The sequence below is a fragment of the Fopius arisanus genome, unplaced genomic scaffold (assembly GCF_000806365.1).
Source record: "Fopius arisanus strain USDA-PBARC FA_bdor unplaced genomic scaffold, ASM80636v1 scaffold00080, whole genome shotgun sequence".
In the NCBI taxonomy this organism is placed as follows: Eukaryota; Metazoa; Arthropoda; class Insecta; order Hymenoptera; family Braconidae; genus Fopius; species Fopius arisanus.
The window spans coordinates 325,644-344,701 of NW_011887819.1; the positions used below are offsets into that span (position 1 = coordinate 325,644).

Here is a 19,058-nt window from a genome sequence, read left to right on the forward strand (position 1 = left end):
CCGCCGCGGCCGCGACGTTGATGACATTCTCATCACATGTCAGATCAGGGGTCCCGTTCGAATTATCGAATCGAATGAAAAATGATCGATTATCCCCATGAGATCCGCCATGTTCGATTAGTGAACCGTTCTTCTCTTGTTATTATAACGAGATTTACTGCGCACTCCGTGCGCCGAATTCGAATTTCGACTTCGGATTCGAGCTGACCAATAAGGAATCAGTCTTACGAGTTTCGACTCAGGCGAACTTCATTTACGTATCTCTGCTTTCATGATAAGGATAGGATGAGCGAGGAATTCAAAGGTATCCACCAAGAACTTGCGAGTCCAAATATATCGAATGGAATAAAAAGCTTGGAAATTCCTGTGTAGACTCAAAATTTGATCTTCGTTAACAGCTCAGTAGCTAGGTGCTAGCCTAGTGTTCTGAGGTTGTAAGTTCGATTCCCCGTTGAATAGAATTTTTCAACACCCACCGATGGGTTGGAGGTTGTTAATAGAGCAATCGCCTCTACTGACATGGCTTTTCTGTAGTTTCCCATGTCAACTGAGATGTTCTAAAGGGGTGTCAGGGGTGCAAATGTGGTACAGTGTAGGAGCCATAGTCACATGCATAGGGTAAGGATAGAGCCGATTTGTATCCGTATGGAGGGCAGAAAAGAGGCCGTATATATTAAAAAAACACAAAATTTCAATAAATGAAGTTAGTACGAATGCCAATGGTGAATGGTGGCAACTTTTCTATGAAATTGTTCATGAAAAGAATATGTAAGCGAATCAGAATCAAAGATAATGAGAACAACTTTCGGAGAAATGAAACCATGTGCATTTTTCCTGATGTTTTCATAGAGGTTGTATCTCGCGTGTCAGAGGAACTTTAAAACCCATAAAAACAAATAGCATTCCAATAGCATACAATAGAAAATGTATCCAAGATACATTATTCGATGTAATCTTTGAGTTTTAAACTTTACATTATCTTTCAGAAAGCCAATAATTATTGCTATATACATGTTTATATTAAATCAATTCCTACTTAATAATATGTGGGGCGAATGCAGCCATTTATAAAAAATAGATGCAATTTGGGTGTCTCTTTAAATGTCTTTTGATTCTTCGTAAGCCCATTTTTACCGAAATACGAAAGTTTAAAGGATATATGCTGACGTCACACGTCACGTTGAAGCAAGCTAAAATGATCCATTCATCTCGGTTTTATAAGAAGCCAGCTTCATATAAAACTCAATAGAAAAGATAAATATTACATCAAATTAAATGAAAATTACTAGTCTGCGAAACTTGGAATACTGTTAGAAAAATAAAAGTGCTCGAATATAGACAAACAAAACCATATTTAAGTGTGGAACAATGAAGATATGAGAAAACGAGAACTATTCACGTAGACTCTGCAATCTAGATCTCATATCTTCGAGATCTTTATCATTTTCAACATCTTGAGATGGTTCTTCGGTTGAAGTTGATGATCCTGGTGTTTCCATCACAAGGGCAGGTGCTGTTCCAAGTTGACCGGCTGTCAACTCCCAGAGAATCTAATAATAAAAGTAATAGAATAGACAAACGAGATGGAATTATGGTTTTTTGAAAAAAAAATCACCGCTATGGCGAAACGAGTGAGCAAAATTTACAATTTATAATTTTTTTTGGAACATGGAAATCCTATTCAACTTTTGTCCCAACTATAACCAATGTATACTTCACAACGTTAAATATTTGCAAGACTATCTGTACTTTATGCTCCTCCGCCTGGTATTATTTTTATGGAGTTGTGAAAAAAATTTAAGGTCCGGATGAACCACTGATCGAACGCGATCTTTTACTTAAATTCTATCTTATTAGCCTAAAATTGTGACCCTTCATTCATTTTTCCTTTTTTTTCCACCATCTTTTATAGCCATTCGAGTGGTTCCCGCAATACAGATTTGATCCCGAATTTGAATATCTCGTAGGCTAGCAAGATAAAATTTAAAGAAAAGATGACGTTCGACAGATTGTCTGATGTTCTGATGTCTGATTGTCATGCTGGCCTGAATATGATTTTACTAAAAAATATTTCCATGCACTACTGATTGAAAAATTCGTTGTAAAATATGACAATGCAAAAGATAGGATACAACGATATTACTGGTTGAAGTAATGAAATATATTCGGCATCTCCGTGCACGATTGGATCTATTGATTAGATCACTCATAAAAAATCAATTGCACAAATGTGCAAATACTTGCTTTGTCCACCTCCTCATCTGCTTCATCTTCCATTTCTTCAGAATCCTCGACGGAGTCCATAGCTTCGTCGAGCATTTCCTCGATGATTCCAGCTTTCATCATTTCTTTTGACAATTCTCTCATAGTTGCTGCTACCTCTGGTACTTTTAGAAGTGATTGCATTGCTTGCATAATTTCGGTTGACTTTGACAGTGAACCCGCTACCCGTATTGTTGCTAATTGATTTTTCATTTGTAGAGTGACTGAATTCAAGTGAGCCTTCGATGTATGGATTTTGTTGCATGCTTTGCGAGCACGTATGATTTCTTTGGCCAGGACTTTACAAACATCTTTATCGCCTTTCTTTGCAGCCTCTTTCAATGAACGTTTCACTTTTTCTTCTTCACGTTGAATTGCTAAATATCAACAACATGCAAATTTACACTGTCAGCTCATTTCATAATTTATTAAATTTTTTTATTTTGCCACTCACCCCTAACCTGACGATCTAATTGATAACCCTCTTTTCGTAGTTTATGAGTCCATTCATTTACCTGCAAAAAGGTCCTGTTATTTAGCTTCAGCATACACTATGAATTTATATTTCCAAGTAAATTATACATATCAACACTAAAAACCTGATCTTTCGGATTTTTTTCTTGAGATTTTCCAAAAAGGCCCATTGTCTGTTTGGGTTGGGGCCAGAATTCTCGATTTTCAAGTATAGATCGATCAAGAGTGACAAAAACTCAATGCGTCAACGCATATAAAGATTAGAAAATCCGAGTTTCGATGTATCTAACACTTGAATGTTGTAATGCATAAGGATGAGTAATTTGAGAATATTGGTCGAGGGAATATGAAACTTGTGAAGTGCGTATTAAGGTATGATACAAGCAGGTATTGTCAAGCCAAAAACAGGGGACAAGTTCTCTCAGGCGGCACGAAACAGCGCGGCGGTCACTATCACCTTCCCCTCATCGCCATGTCACCCCCACTCTGCAGCTGTTCGGCACTGGTGGGCCTATTTAAAAAATGATAATTTAAAATAGCAGGGAAAAATGTAAAATATATTTTAAAAAATTTCAACTTCCCGGGTAAAAAAAAATTGTAATCGGAATATTTTTTTCAAATTTTCGAAAAATTTCTGGAAAACTTTTCAGAAAATTGTTCTTTTGAAACAAAAAAAAATCGGGAAACAAAACAACTGTATTTTTGAAAAATATTTTGAAAAATTTTTCAAAAATTTGTTTCGGAAATTTTTTAAAGGAATGTTCTAGAAATTTTTGCGAATATAATTTTTTCCTTTTAATTATACTGCTGTTTTCTTACTTTTTCCATTTTGCAATAGTCTCAAAAAATACGCCATCTAAATTATAAAAAAAATTTTTCCCATTCAAATTCAAAAAAAATTTTACAACGACCGATTTATCTCCATTGAATGCACCCTACAGCACCCCAAAATTGACATCTCAAAAATTTTTTGAAAATTTTTTCAGAAAAATCCATTTTTTTTTCGGCGAAAAATGAAATTCTCTTTTTCCTTACGGATAGAGAGGTGGGAATTTACTATTGGGAAATTGCACCTTTTTTTTAGGTCAATTTGAAAGAAAAAAAAATCACATGACTCGACTGAGATTCAAATGTAAACGCCAGAAATCGCTGAATGGTGGGGACGAAACGCGCATAAGGAGAAGGCGTTATACAGCGCTACGTACGGCGTCTGAAGGTACTTGTCCCCTGTTTTGGTGTCGGCGACATCAAAGCTTGGCAATGGTGACTGGTAGTTGGCACCACATATTTGAAAATTCATTAGTTTTTTTATTTAGATCAATAGTAGGACCTTTGTACATCATTGTAATACAATTAAAAAATTTTGTAGACCCTTCATTATTTTTTAATTAATTAAACAAAATAATGATCGGAAGTTAGAACCCTACCCCACTAATTTTTATTTGTAGACCGAAATAATATTAACCAATAGGAAGCAAATCGTTTGTAGATAATAAATACCTTGGTTTCATTCTTTTACACGTAATTATTCATTAGATTTTAATTAATTTAAAAAAAGGTCTATAGTGTTTGCATCGGCGCATGCGCAGACACTGGTACTCACACCTAGTATGGTGTTTTCGATCAGCAGAGAGGAATTGTGAGGACCATTTGTGTGACATTGTAATAGTGATTAAAATGTTTGTAGGCCTTTCTTTGATTTTTTACTAATTAATGAAAATAATATGCAAAAGTTACCATCGGACTTGCCTAATTTTCAGTTGTAGAACCAAATTGACCTTGCCAATCATTAGCAAATCGTTTGTAGGTAAAAAATAATCCTTGAATTATCATTCTAGATCTAATTGTTCTTTAAATACTAATTAATTAATGATATCAATGACAATGTGTCCATCTGCGCATGCGTGGACTCCCATGGTACGATGTGGCCGTACTTTTCTTCATTATCGACATTCGTTAAGAAAATTCAAATGAATTAGAATTCATCATTCCATTAATTGATGAAGATAATTAGCTACACTCTCATGTAATTAGGAAAGAATAGATGTAGGGACAAGCAAATGTGTATCAAAATGTAACATTATTTATAAAAATGCATAAATAAACCGTCTTGAACTTTCACGCAGATATTCGGCGTTGAATGTTGACTATTTCAACAACCTAAATATTTGATGTCTTATTTCACTCAGTTATAAAAAAGTGAGCTGTGTAATGTAAGGGAGATTCTAAAAATGAGATATTTGAATGTGTTAAAAATTGATATTTCATTCTGATTTGACATTCGCTTGATTTTGCATTTATTTCTCTTTAATTACGTGCGATCGTCAATTACCTTTTAATAAGTGACTTTTCATTGAGTTTTTTGAACGGGCATCGCCAATGAGGGTACAAAGTTAATTGTTTAACACCAACTTTGAAATTTTGGTATATTCCATTACGAAAGACAATTTAATTTTGGATTGGAACACTTGTATTTTCTATTTACTATTTTCGTTCTGTAATTTTAACCAATTATTTTTCGATAATTTCAACTTGGTTGCTTTAAAAACTATCCATGTAGAAGATGCATTTTAAAGTGATTGTGATTCCAATTATTTTTGATTTTTTTAAGAATAACTTCTGCTCATTATTAGTGACAAAAACGAAAAAAAAATTAAACGAAATCTAATTAGTCCCAAATTCTAATCATGTTCTCCTAAATTTCACCAATTTACTACCTAAATATTTACCAAGAAAAAAGTTTGAAAGGTTAATTAAAGAACGATATTGCTTCCAAGTGCATGGTGCCTATAATCTCTGTCTGTAGGGCACAGATGTACCAGATGTACATAACCAATCTACGCCGTACAGCAGAGAAAATAGGTTATGATAACCTACGTGTCTGCAAATTGACATCCCACATTTTAACATTGTTCTCAGTGAAAAAACGACGTAATATTACTAAAAATAATGGCTGATCGATTAACACAATTACAAGATACGATAAATCAGGTGGGATAATCGGTTCGTCATTAACTCAATACTTGTCTGGTTAATCAACTCCTTTCTGACAGTCTTGAATTTGAAAACATTTAGCATCACACCGAAATTTTGCAAGCCGAGGGCAGAAAATCATTTTAAAAGCAAATATCCTTCCAATTTGTCTCCTTTATACTACTAGTATGACTCGATTGGGTTTTTTACTTATTTTTTCTTTATCTTTATTTGATAGTGCTAAATGCCAAGAATTGATGACTTCATTAACATGATTGAAACCAAATCAAACTGGTCTAAAAAACTACTAAGATATTTTCTTTGATCCTCTTGAAAATTTTATTGGATTTTCGTTTTTCTACGTCTTGTTTAATGGTTGTGCCAATCATAGTACAGAACCAACAACCATTAAATCTAATCCATGAAAAAAAAACCTAAAATCGTTTGACTGGAAAGAAATAATTTATCAAACATCAAAAAAGACCATAATGAAAGAGGTATCCAGAAAATTATCTAATTTTTATTCCATATAGGAATATCCTGTACCAATATGTTATTTCATCGAAACAATTATAATTATTAATATTATCAAATGGATCAAATAATTTTTCAGGAAAATATAATAATTCAAGGTCTATAATGAGCTATAATGCAATAGGTCATCAGAACTATTAGAAACATTTAAAATATCCGGAAAAACTCGGACGATCAACTTTTTCTTCTTTCGTTTCAGCAAGCTGAGCATTTTTGCAACAGTGTTGGTATCCTCCAGCAATATTCAACTCCAAGTAAATTCCCTGGTTTCGATCGTGTCGGAACACCTCAACCACATCAAACTCAAGAGGACTACGCGTCTTTATTCGCTACCTTGATCGCACGATGTGCAAAAGATATCGATACTCTCATAGAAAGTTTACCGAGTGAAGAATCATCCCAAGAGCTCCAAGTCGCTAGTCTCAGTCGGTTGGAACAGGAAAACATTGAGGCTGGTGAGCAACTAGAAGAAGTAGTCCGTCAGGGTGAATCATTATTACAGAGAATTCAAGCTGCTCTCCAGGATATTGCGCAGAGTCAACTTGATATGCAAAACCCAATAACTCCTGGGGCTGTAGTATTAAACACAAATTTGACAGCAAACATCACTACCAACGTTACTCCTGTGCAATCATTCATAAAACAAGAAAATTTTGCTAATATTGGCCTGTCATCGACCAACCATACGCATTCAGCTTCATCACCAAATTCAATCAATCAATGAATCTTGATTAGTTGTAAAAATCCATCAAGTTTTTGTTCTATGCTTGTGTAAATAAAGATTTCATTTTTCACCCCAGAACTCTGATTATTTTCTTCCTGAAAACTGTTTGTTGTACTTCTCACATTTTCTCGTTGTAATATTGGATTGCTACGACGGAGACGTAGCGGTTGTCGGCCCCGACGACAACACATGTTAATACATTTGAAGACCACGGTCAACACAGAGAGGTGTTCTTAATGTTTACTTACCGGGAGTAATACCATTCACCGTGGAGGCAACAAATGAGTCAAAAAATGAGTCAAAAAATGCGATTTTTATGTTTTTTTTTTATTTACACAGACCTCAGCAATAAAAACATTCTAGAAAGATGTGTGATGCGTTCTATGTGGCCCAAAAATGGTTGAAATAGCTGCTCACAGCACCGGTAGAATCTTTAATGAACGTGCAACTTCACTGTTGTACTGTATTAATGCCATGGGATTTGCAGTTGGGCTCAATGCCCATGCATATGTCAAGAAGGAGGATGTAAGAGCGCATCGCGATCGCCGTCTCGAGAGTGCTTGTGAGTACGTAGGAGGGAGGAATGGCTCGTAGACAACATCAATTTCAAATACTAAAAGAAATACTATAGAAATACTATAAAAAAAATTTTATTTCTTCCAAAAGTTTGAACACGTTCTTCTTGAAACGATGTTTCAAAGTCCATGAGTACGATTACTAGAAAAATAGGTTGACTGATCGATCCAAATATGAAGACAACCTTCTGAGATATATTCCTCAGAAATTAATCGAAGAAATACGTTTTTAGGTAATTATTTCTATTTTTTTGATTAATTGGTCGGGAAAATTTTGGTCGAATAGTTTTTGATTCCGAATGGGAGCTTTGTATTCGGTCATATTTAAGTTCCCAATCTTTTGCGATAGGGTAATTAAATGTAGCCTAAAAAGTTCGAATATGCGGTGTGTTTATTGCTTTTTCTTCTCGCTCAAGTAATTATTATCAGAAAGGAATTAATGATTGCTTAAAGAATTGATATTAATGGGCTCTTGATCGTATCAGAATATTGAGAGAATCGCATCATTTTTTGTTAAGTTATAGCATATTGTATATGAAATTTTTTTTCGTTTTCTTTCGGCAATGAGATGACTGCTCAATTTTTTTCCTCAAAGTATTCTTATTCAAGTCAAAAGATGATGGAACTACCTCTATTATTTTTAGAACAGTGGAATTGGCTTTGATATTAGATTACACTACCCTCCCTCTATTTTTCGTTGATTATGATGAGCTGTCGCCCGTATTGGAAGTGCACTAAGAGGGATGATTATTAATAATATAAAAAATGAATTACCTTTTATTGGATTATATGACTTATTATTGAGAATATTTTACTCATTAAGATTATTGGTAGAAAAACGAATCGGAGTGGAGAGAGTCGGTGTGTTAATATAAACATAAACAATGACTTCATAGGGAGAATGATCTGAGAGTTCTTTGTTAATAGATGATAATATTTTTTTGATCTTTGTGACCGGTATTTAGTCTGCTCCAGCACTCCGTAGAGTACAGATGTCACTTCCTCGTGTCATATTAATAATAAAATAAAGTAAAGTTCAATTCACTGCGTTTCTCTTGACCTATTATAGATAATCATCTCTTGACCTATTTCCATTACTTTTCGACATGTTTTGCACAATTGATGGAGCTGTCGATGATAGTACGAATGAAACCATTTCATAACGAACCAACTTCACTCGATTGCATTATAATTCGATTTTCAATTGAGTACTTTCCCACACGATAGGGTGATTAAAATTGAATTAAATATAAAGATAATTTAGATGCATTTCTATGTATTCGAATAAATATTATAATGAAGAAAAAAAGTGGAAACAATGAAATCTGAGAAATAAAAATCCATTCGGAAGCTTGTTTCTAATTTCTTAGCCACAATAGCTCAATGCAGTTCCTTATAATGGCATTGCCCACTTGTTTTATTTCAGATGACCTCAACCAGATAAATCGTGGTCACCGCCGAACACCTCTTTGTAGAGGACCTTCTGGAGATCATCCGCGGAAGCTTACCATATGGATATTTTTCGGAATTTATTCTGCCATTTTAAACTTAAATGTTGGTACTACAACTACCACTATTTGTTCTATTTTCATTAAATAAAAAGTCTTTCTACAAAAGAATTTTGAAAAAACCGTCTTTTTTCGGCCTTCCAATTGCGTATAAGCTCTTGATTAAACGTTATACCCTGGTATGTCGAAGAAATGTAGAGTATAAAATTGCTGTAAAAAACGAAGAAGTATATGGGCTTGATTATTTATATAGATGTGAAGAGACGCAAGCAGCTTCATGCATCTGTAATCAATGGGCTGTAATATTAGCAACTCACTTCCTTTTGCACATGGAAATCACAGCAATTGGTGTTAAAAATTCTAGTGAGAGCGTCATTATTGATGGAACTAGTCGTGAATGTCCGCATGGGAAGGACTCACTTTATCAATTATAGTTTTCGAGAAAATCGCCGTTTTTAATTTCGATCCAGATTCTTCCTTTTTTTTCAATGACTGCCGGACGAAGAGTACCGTCTTCGTAATCGAATCCCACAAATTTCATCATTTTATCTGTGTAACAACTATCATTTTCGTTTATTTGAAGCAAAATTGCAATAAGTCTACTCTGTTATTCGTCCTGTAACTAAAGTAACGAAAGAACTTGATTATTATAACGAGTAATGAATGTTCGTTTTTTTTTTAACGAAATGAATATGGTCGCCGAGGGCTGCGTATATTTGTCTCTTCTTCCGCGGCAAAATATGGCATTAGATATAAAAAAAAAATAAATAAAAAGTAAAGGCTGGTTTATGTTCACCGGGTTCACACGGATATTTCGTAGATATTCCAACCATAATGTGTTTAACGACCGAGTAGAGGTTAAGTTAGTAGTACCTCGAACTTTGACGTCATTTTTCTCAAAACCAAAGTTTTTGCATCTTCCAAGGTCTATAGCTCCACGGTGTTTTCATCTAGCGCGGGCTGTGTAACCTTTGAAAATATTTTGAATTCAATCAACTATACTTGCCCATATAGATATGTCCAATACCCCCAAAGTCGACCTTTGTCATGCCAAGTCCATAGTTTAAGATATTATAATGAAACGAAATCATTATTTTTCAGGAAAAAAAATTATGTATATTTTTTTTAAACATTAATGGTATACAAATGTTCTGAACAGTTTCATTGCTTTGGAATCATCCTAAGCACAAAAATGCAAGGTCTACGAATTTCTTTAAATTACGAAATACTTTACCGATGCTCAAATTAAATACAACTAAACCAAGAGCTTTAAACAAAATTTACTCTTGGAAATAAATAAACCTTTCAAATGAACTTCATATAATAATGATAATCAAACCATCTGTGTTAGTGGTTATTGAAAAATCAGCAAATCCAAAGATTTAATATCGAAAATATGTGCTATAAGGATCGTTTAATTTCGTTCATTATGGGGAAGATTATTGGGTAAACGTATGTAGTACAATTTCACCATCACCGATTTTGATGATATTTGGTGGAGCTTATAGCTTTTGGCCTTCCGATTACGAATCTGAACGGCGAAATTGGGGAAAGAAAAGTTTTTTAGTTGATTGTAACAGTTCAAGCCACAATAGACATTGCACAATTATTGCACCAATTTCGAACTATTCAGGGGTAATTGTCTATTAGTTTCTATTAAACAGCCATAAATATGTATGGAATTGAAATATATAGAATTAATCAGCAATTAACTAGTTGGAAATATTTTTCAATGACGAGTGATGTTCAAAGAGCGTTGACACTTCAAATGAAGTTGATACACAACGGGGAATTATATTTCGGCTAACAGATATTTTTTGTGGAGACAGAAGAAAAAACACTGAAAGGGACATTCGTTAGAAATATCGATCGAACTATGTATAAGTTGTCGAACTTTTCTGTACGTTTTATCAAGATAATGGCTCAATATAAATTTTTAAGGGGAAAAAAATGTTTGTTTTGCGGTACTATATTATTTGATGAAGTTGTACAGAGAAATCGAATTACGGAGTTACTTGATAATATTTTATAACACGTGATACTTTTTATTAAATATTTACATTTGAAAAAGCGTGCATCAAACCGGCGGATTTTTTCATCAAAAGTAAAAAAAAATGTTTGGCGTATGCAATAAACAATTCTTATTTAATGTTTCCATCATCTAAAAAATGGTTTCTAATTGAAAAATCGTCGGATTTATGCAAGTGTGTTGTAAGTTTCTCAGAACCTGATAGTGTAAAAATAGCTATACATATATGTCATCATCAACTTCTTTCTAGAAGAATTTTGGTATGTGAACCAGATAGTGATACAAGTACAGTAGAAAAATGCCTGTGTCAAATTGTTAGAAAAAACAAATAAAAAATGTTATAAGATTCATCTTTACGTTGACTTATATCAATATTATTTGAATAGATCCAGTCTACACCGGAAGGCCACAGTTTTGATACGTTTTACTTGTCTGTGTCAAATGTCATTTTGAGCAAGGGAACAAATGCCCATTCATGTTATCAGTGATAGGCAGTGAAGGGTACTTCGTAAGGGAAATTTAATATCCATACTTATGTGATAAATAGTCATCTCGCTGCCAGTTAGAAACTGGAACTGTTTGTTTTCGCCTTAATGCAGCATTGGTTTAATAATGAAGTAAACATCATTCTTGTATTGGTCAAATCTTCGAACTTGAGTCCTTGTAATCACAAAAAAAAACTTTTTATCATTCCACCCATCATGCAGCGTCCCGGTTTACGGTCTAACCACATGAGTGGAAAAAGTCCCATGCCAACATTTATCCATGGCGATTTTGAAGCTTTCTCCGAGAAGTATAAGTATATATAATACCATTGTCAGACAGTGAATCGTGTGAAGCAGTCCGGAACCGCATTTGTTCATTATTAGTGTTGTAGGATGCTTATAGGAGTGGGAAGGCAATGATATCCACGAGTGACATAATTTTGTTTACGCCTATAAGACGGAAAAACGTGAATCTGACGAATGCGGCTTTATAGTCTAAGCCGCAGGCGAGGATTATAAAGCGCATGAGTCGGCAGTACTTTTTTGGCCATGACTATAACGCTACTTTATGTAATTGTGGGCAAAAACGCGTTTGTAACCGAAACGGTCTTTGTCAGTCATATTCTCAAGAGTGATTATCTTCAGTTTAGCGACGAACATAATTAGAGTGCATAATTCGCAAAACGTGGTGCCTACTCTATAATAATTGATTTTTCTTCTCATTTCAGATATTGCATCAGGGAAGTAAGAAAAATTATAATAGGACACTAGTTCATTCTTGTAAGGGAAGACTACTAAGTGTTTCAGAAAGCACAGGCTATTGAAGCGATATTTCTCATACGTTGAATACCTATTACAAGTCCGAAAATGGTTAATTAGTGCAGAAAAATGATTGATTGTCTATTGCGATCATAGATGCCTAACATGTTAGAAGATATCCAAGGCATGATCTTTTTCCAAATTTGGTTTCTACATAACTAATTAATTTTTGTATAAACAAAAAATTGAAGGATTGGTGTTAACTAGGGAGAATCAGGTTTTTATAAAAATTCACAGAAGTGGAAAACATTCCTGTGAAAATGTGGAGATTATTATGGGAATTTTTCATAGAAAGCTATATTGACGGTACAGAAGTTGAAGTTTAAAAATCTGACCCGAATTATTGCCTTACTTTCAACCTCACAGTAGCCCTTCACTTAATAGGCAAAAATAAGGATACTCTAGGAGTAAAAGGTTCAGCACATGTGGCAATATTTTCTGTAGATGAGACTCTGGAGTTGATGAGTTAAATAAGAGATGGTGTTGAACGGGATTATGAGCGACACATTAATCGTTTTAGACAATACAATAACATGAAAAGCCCTGGAACAATTGGTGAGAGGCCAATTTCCAAGTCCCCAATTCCACTTTTATCAACCGACAAACGAAGGGAAATTTTTTTCAAATGAGCCGGGTATATAGTGCGTTTAGTATTCACTCAACCAAAGGATGTTATCCATGAGTTAAGGTAAATGAATATCAATATAATATTTTTGGATCGATGAGTGTTATAAATGTAATAAACCATATAACTATTATATAATGAATTAAAGGAAGTAAACGGTGCACACCAATCAGCTGTCATTTATGTCTCAATAAGAGCACGTGGTGGGATATATCGATGAATACTACCAAGGCCCAGTGAAATGTCTAACGCCAAACAGTCCCTTAATACATTCAACGATCCTGAGCCACTCCAATAATGAACCTCGGTTAGTGGTAGTGTATCAAAGCGTCATAAGTCTGGAAATCTGTAAACGTTGAATAACATAAGCTGTTAATTTATCACCATTATATTTACACATTCCCCCGCGTATTAAAAAATTGAAAAGACACCACCTCATGATTGGTATCTGGCCATTTGGCAAGTTCCAGATACTAAACGCATATTCTATAAATGTAACGAGTGAAAATCAGAGGATTAAAATAAAAAAATAGATTAACTGTACTCTATTTTTCAGGTCCGAAACTTGTTCCTTATTTCTTAAAAGTTGTAGAAACTTATAAATTTTTTTTAACTAATAGCATTTTTTAACTAATAGCATTTTTTAACTAAGTAGCACTTTTTTATAGCAATAAAAAGTTTTAGCTTATTTCTAACCGAATACTAAAGAATTATCAGTCAATTATTAGTTAGTTAAAATTTCCCAGAATTTTAAGACTGAAAAGTGTACAAGGATCTAGAGAATTTTGCACACTCAATCTTTCTTTGATTTCGTGCCTTTTTTTCATGGGAGTTTACCACTTTTAATGCATTTGGAATATCACGTAGCCAAGTACCGTAATTGAATGTGCTTCACAAAACTCCTTATAATCTTTGCTTAAATAAAAGAAAATTTATTGGCTTCGATGAGAAATTTGAGTGAAAATTTATTGAAATTCTAAAATCAAAAAATTTTCATTCTACGGCGGATGGCCCATTTGAATGTCCCAATAGTACGGATCAATAACTTTTGATGGAAACACGGGAGAACAAAATAGTTGGTAGAAAAGTTGACTGGTTCAAAGGGGGAAATTCGATGTTGGTGAAAGGTACATTCTCACATCTTATAATTTTTATGTTATGCCGACAATATTTTTCATCCTGCCAAAGTTATGCCTCTTGACAAAACGAACTCAACGATGTCATCTTGTATGCTGACTTGATCGATTCATCATGAAATATCGCGGGACAATGAAACCAAATAGAAATTTCTTTATTTAGTCTGCTTAACACACTGTGTTCTACATATCACACATCTTTCATTGTGTTTGTTTGGTAAATAGTGAATAGTTATTGGAGATGTTCAATGGTGCAGCGATTGACAGCAAGGCACAACTCCAGCCGGCGTCGAAAATTGCGATTGCTCGCAATCGCATCGCTCATGCGAGTTTCTGAATTGTGAGTGCAGACAATCGGCTCGCCCTTTCGGTACACTCTTCGACACGCACCTAGTAGTAGTATGAGCAACATATCCATAAGTAATTGTGAATAGCACCAGATATTAACAGAATAAACGATAAGGACTCGATTAAGAATATTTTATCACTGAGGCAAAGTGAAAAATAGCATCTGAGTATTACATTGTGATGATACGATTTTTATGGCACTGAGTAAGTGGTATTATCTGAGTTTCTTTACATCGTGGAATAAAGAAATCGTAAATAAATGATATTTGCGGGATGAACACTGGCACGGAATTCTAAATACAGATTTTCATATTTCATTCCATTTTCGAGGGATATTGCATGATAGATCAACGTCGACTTGTCAAGAGTCATAACTTTCGCGAGGTCAAAAATATTGTTGCCATTTAAGAAAGATTCTTCATGCCTGCAACATAAAAATATAAGATGTGGAAATGTCGAGTTCATTAGCATCGTTTTAGCAGCGTTTTGCCTTTTAAACCATTCGGCTATTGCACCAACTATTTTCTCGTGCCTTGCTCGCATCAAAATTTATTTAACTATAATGTTTCAAATGGGAATGAAAAATCAATATACAAATGAATATTTGCTAAATTTTGTGTATAATGTTAGCCAAAAAATAATAAGGATATTCTATAAGAAGCCAATAAATGTTCTCGGAGAACGCGTTGGCATATTAAAATATTAATTCCATCAAAATAATGATTAATTCATTTAGTTATGCACTGATGATGGTAGTAGTATTATACAAGTATTGTTCAAGTTATATGTTAACGTTGATTTCAACGTAGCATATACTCTTGATTAATTACAAATGACTAATGTACATAAGTAATTGTTCTTCACTTCTGTTTCCAAATAATGTCTCTCGTTCAGACAGACGAGGCAGTATGCAGGACCATCATCATTGCCATATATGCTCCATAGTAACTGAAACTCATTTTTATTAAGTAAGTGGCTAAAAATCAAAATGAAAAGAGGTTCAACGATATTTGATCAATTTCACTTCAATATATGATATATTGAGCTCTTCTGAATACTTGAAAATGCCAAAGAAATGATTAGTTTGACAGTTTTTAGCTGTAAATGTTTAATATCGGCCAATTAGAAGCGCCTACTCTACCGCACTATCCCTTTGCGATTAAACCAATCATTTTTCCTACATTTTTCCCATATCCAATTTCAATTTCAAAACAATTTCAATAACTTTGAAAATCCAAAAAGGGAAAATACTAAAAAATGGAAATTCTCAGTTATCATATCTGCCAACAAATTTTCGGAGGAAACACTGGAAAAAAGTAGGGACATACAAATAAGTGAAAGTAGGACAAATCTACATGCTGACTCCCTCACCTCCGATGAGGAACAAAACTTACGATGGGAATTTCTAGAGAATAAAAATTGTAATTCACATGTTTTTACAGATAGTGAATGGTCCTACTGAGTGTTGATCTGGTCAGAGGTGAGAGAATTAATGCCTAACTAATATGGTTGGAACCCATCAGGATAGATGGGTTATGAGATTTTCCATTGCAAAAAAATTCCTTGTATTAGAAACACCAAAGCAATTAGTCCTCTTGTTTACTCTTGTACCGTTAAAAGTGTTCTCTAAATTTTCGTAGTTGATTATGATTAAATTCGCCAGAAAAATAGATTTTTCAGGCCATATGACATACATTTTTTTGGTCACGAGGTCCAACTAACCGAGTTCTGAGCAGTCCTAAATCTAGGCCTAAAAAGAACGAGGTTAGACATGGCCAAGTGACAAAAATCTCTTTAAGAATATACTTGCTACACTTTCGTCAATTCTTTGAAGTTTAAATGATAATTTTGTTGTAAAATGGTGAAAAATTCAGGTTGAAGCCTGGTTCAATGCACAGTCTCATGTGTAACTGAACATTAATGGAAAAAAAATTCTAGAAAAAAAGGGTAGAGTATACTTGAAAATTGTCATGCTTGAATTTTCAATAGTAGAGTGAAATTTGATAGATCGTATTCATAGAGCAAGGCGAACGTTAACAAAGGAAAATGGTAGATGTCATCTAAGTCGACAGTCAATACCAGTGATTGCATATTACTTTTTATACACATAAGTTAACAAATAAAAAATAAATAAAATATGAGCTCACCTCATAGGATCTTCGAAATAGTCTGATGGAACTTGAAATAATAGTGGATCGATATCGTGCTTGAAGGTGAATTCTTGAAATGTTATCTTGGCGGTAACTGTAGGCAGAATTGGTATGTCAATCTTAACTGGAAATCCGGGAGGCAACTTCATCAAGACAAATTGACGAAGTTTACTGAAATGTTTGAAGGGTGCAATAACTTCAAGAACATTGAGTAACATGTCAACTGTGAGTGGGAAATCAGAGCTCATAGCTGCAGTAGCTTTAAATGATTTGCTACTTTCTTTATAGACGAGATTACGCCCTAATAATGGACATTCTCCTGGTTGAGCTTCAAGATAGGCCTCCCAAGTAATTTTAGAATCCGGAGGTGGATTCAAAGAGGCTCGTCTAGTCAGTGGCTCTCCATTGGCAAAACCTTGCGAGCTACCTTTAGTGAAAGATTCCATGATGGCTTTATTTTTTTGTAAATCTTCTTCACTCAAGTGTTCCCGTCTTTTTCTGCTCTCAAATACAATACCGTTTATTTGATAGAAGTCAGCATTGAATTGACCAATCATTTCTCTTTTATCCTCTCGAAATATCCATCCAGTTTGAGCTCTAGAGAAGGTTATTCCCTTCGTTGACATTTGTGCTGCCATGATATCACTTGACATAAGTATATCAACTTCATCCTCTATTTCCAGTTCGGTCTCTTCATATTTAACTCGTTGGTATATTTTTGCTTTATTATCCAATACAGTTAATGATTTTCCAGGTTTTTGATCGCCATTAAATATGAAAGATATGTCACCACGTTCCCATCGCATATCATTGAAATCAACTAAAGTTGTATCCATACGTATTGATGCCCCACTTTTATGTATTCTACATACGTCAGACGGCAATATTCGTGATACAAGAGGTACCCAGCTTTGAAAATCCCATTTCAATTCCATGTAAAAATTTCCCATTTTACGCAAAGCTTCTACCAAATTTGGACGCCTTTTCTCCATTTGTTCACGGGCTTGTTGTTTTAATTTACGCACTAATGATGAGATTGTCTGTCTGTCACCATAACTTATTGCTTCAGCAAGTGGACTCCATCCAGACAAATTTTTCACTTTAACAGGTGCCCCATGGGCAAGCAACAGTTGGACGCACTCCTTTCTGCCAAGCATTACCGCTAAATGGAGGGGCGTATTACCTGAAATATATTAAATTCATACTAAAAATATATCAAGTCAAGTACAAGACAATACTAATTCTCAAATACTAGACAATATAATAAATATTTTTATTTAAATCTTACCATGTTTATCTTTTTCAGCAATATCATGAGTTCTCAGTAGAAAACTTAATGTTTTTATGTCGTCTTGAAAAATACACTTATGGAGTGGATATGCTGCATTCAATATATCATTGGCCATTTTTTCATTACCAAGTTAGCGAGTTACCAAGGGCCACAAATTATTGGAAACATAGGACCTAAGCTCATGCTTTTTTTTCAGCAGATAATCTAATTCAACATACATTATAGATGCATTTTTCGCTCATTCGCTTTCTTGGCCTCTCGTTCGCACTCTCTGAAAGTAAAATTATCAAATGATTCCCAATAATCTTCATTAATAGTTTCCATCCTATTGGGAAGTATTAAAAGAAAATCACGCAATTATTGCTTTGTATCAATCAAGCTGTTTAAGTGGATGCTCGGTTAAAATTATATTCCATTTTTGATTGTTCATGGAAGTCATAAGGAACAGTTATATATGAATTGAGTATTGGCGTTCCGCCATATCGGCTCATCACATTTTCTCACAATAATTATGTAAAAGTTTACGAAGTGATTTCAACACTACATCGAGCTGTCAGTCGAGACCAATGTCGCCTTCACAATCGCCATTTTTAAAGCTTGAAAACTGTACAGTCAAATACAAAAATTACACACATTCAATTAAAAAATACCTCTGGCCTCATAAATTGTCAATCCAAATTATCAATTCGCCGTGACTCAAGAAAAAATATTCGAATACTATGGGGCGCCGACTACCATATTGGTACACAACTTAAGTCTTCTTTTGTTTTTTTTTTCACTCTCACACGTTTATTAATTAGCACCCAATGTCTATTGTATACTAAAAAATCAAAGTCTTATGATATTTGAGATTTGAAGTGACTGTATTTTTGATAATCGGCACGTCTTCTTTCACTTCATTTAGACATACACTGGTGAGCATATAATGATGATACCTATATTTTTATGTACAAAGATGGGACTGTCGGTTTTTAGAAAGACATACATATATATCGATATTTTCACAAGTGTTATAGATATGACCAGACCGTACAGACAAATATTTATATATGTGCCAAGCAGACAATATGTCATTGTCAACATGTTCACAAATTTCCCACAGCGTTACTGGACATTTCTACGGTT

At 34.2% G+C, this 19,058-nt stretch overlaps 3 protein-coding genes and 1 long non-coding RNA gene across 16 annotated transcripts; 2 read left to right on the forward strand and 2 right to left on the reverse strand.

The window, feature by feature from the left end:
- Nucleotides 1–810: 810 nt before the first annotated feature.
- On the reverse strand, nucleotides 811–3,167 carry Vps24 (vacuolar protein sorting 24). Its single transcript, XM_011310954.1, has 4 exons — nucleotides 2,862–3,167; nucleotides 2,717–2,777; nucleotides 2,245–2,639; nucleotides 811–1,550 (listed from the first exon to the last, which is right to left on the reverse strand). Exons 1-4 carry the CDS (start codon nucleotides 2,904–2,906, stop codon nucleotides 1,392–1,394), a joined length of 660 nt encoding a protein of 219 aa, XP_011309256.1. The 5' UTR covers nucleotides 2,907–3,167; the 3' UTR covers nucleotides 811–1,391.
- Nucleotides 3,168–4,964: 1,797 nt separating this feature from the next.
- Nucleotides 4,965–7,045, forward strand: MED21 (mediator complex subunit 21). Of its 2 annotated transcripts, none has more exons than XM_011310957.1 (2): nucleotides 4,965–5,121; nucleotides 6,443–7,045. In XM_011310957.1, the coding sequence occupies exons 1-2, from the start codon at nucleotides 5,116–5,118 to the stop codon at nucleotides 6,965–6,967; spliced, it is 531 nt and encodes a 176-aa protein (XP_011309259.1). In that variant the 5' UTR covers nucleotides 4,965–5,115; the 3' UTR covers nucleotides 6,968–7,045. The 2 variants fall into 2 exon arrangements, with proteins under 2 accessions (XP_011309259.1, XP_011309258.1); XM_011310956.1 differs by lacking the exon at nucleotides 4,965–5,121 and adding an exon at nucleotides 5,344–5,727.
- Nucleotides 7,046–7,314: 269 nt separating this feature from the next.
- Nucleotides 7,315–9,158, forward strand: LOC105270186 (uncharacterized). Its single transcript, XR_892509.1, has 2 exons — nucleotides 7,315–8,770; nucleotides 8,969–9,158. It is a non-coding gene; the product is annotated as an uncharacterized lncRNA (long non-coding RNA).
- A 3,906-nt stretch (nucleotides 9,159–13,064) lies between these two features.
- Nucleotides 13,065–18,983, reverse strand: LOC105270190 (ankyrin repeat domain-containing protein 13C). Of its 12 annotated transcripts, none has more exons than XM_011310973.1 (4): nucleotides 17,931–18,543; nucleotides 16,640–17,825; nucleotides 15,357–15,440; nucleotides 13,065–13,354 (listed from the first exon to the last, which is right to left on the reverse strand). In XM_011310973.1, exons 1-3 carry the CDS (start codon nucleotides 18,046–18,048, stop codon nucleotides 15,383–15,385), a joined length of 1,362 nt encoding a protein of 453 aa, XP_011309275.1. In that variant the 5' UTR covers nucleotides 18,049–18,543; the 3' UTR covers nucleotides 13,065–13,354; nucleotides 15,357–15,382. The 12 variants fall into 12 exon arrangements, 11 of the variants coding, with proteins under 11 accessions (XP_011309275.1, XP_011309277.1, XP_011309274.1 ...); XM_011310974.1 differs by lacking the exon at nucleotides 13,065–13,354 and adding an exon at nucleotides 14,513–14,534; XR_892511.1 differs by lacking the exons at nucleotides 13,065–13,354; nucleotides 15,357–15,440 and adding exons at nucleotides 14,520–14,534; nucleotides 14,667–14,916 and having other exon boundaries at nucleotides 17,931–18,545.
- Between the last annotated feature and the right edge of the window lie 75 nt (nucleotides 18,984–19,058).

What these genes read in the sequence shown, in the direction of transcription:
- Vps24 (XM_011310954.1), bottom strand. Translation starts at nt 2,906, where the DNA reads ATGGGCCTTTTTGGAAAATCTCAAGAAAAAAATCCGAAAGATCAG. An exon ending in AAAAAAATCCGAAAGATCAG is followed by an intron (nt 2,778 to 2,861) that starts GTTTTTAGTGTT and finishes ACCTTTTTGCAG; the next exon opens with GTAAATGAATGGACTCATAA. An exon ending in CAGATGAGGAGGTGGACAAA is followed by an intron (nt 1,551 to 2,244) that starts GCAAGTATTTGC and finishes TTTTATTATTAG; the next exon opens with ATTCTCTGGGAGTTGACAGC.
- MED21 (XM_011310956.1), top strand. Translation starts at nt 5,686, where the DNA reads ATGGCTGATCGATTAACACAATTACAAGATACGATAAATCAG. An exon ending in TACAAGATACGATAAATCAG is followed by an intron (nt 5,728 to 6,442) that starts GTGGGATAATCG and finishes CTTTCGTTTCAG; the next exon opens with CAAGCTGAGCATTTTTGCAA.
- LOC105270190 (XM_011310971.1), bottom strand. Translation starts at nt 18,048, where the DNA reads ATGGCCAATGATATATTGAATGCAGCATATCCACTCCATAAGTGTATT. An exon ending in TGCTGAAAAAGATAAACATG is followed by an intron (nt 17,826 to 17,930) that starts GTAAGATTTAAA and finishes AATATATTTCAG; the next exon opens with GTAATACGCCCCTCCATTTA. An exon ending in TATTTCGAAGATCCTATGAG is followed by an intron (nt 14,917 to 16,639) that starts GTGAGCTCATAT and finishes TTTATGTTGCAG; the next exon opens with GCATGAAGAATCTTTCTTAA.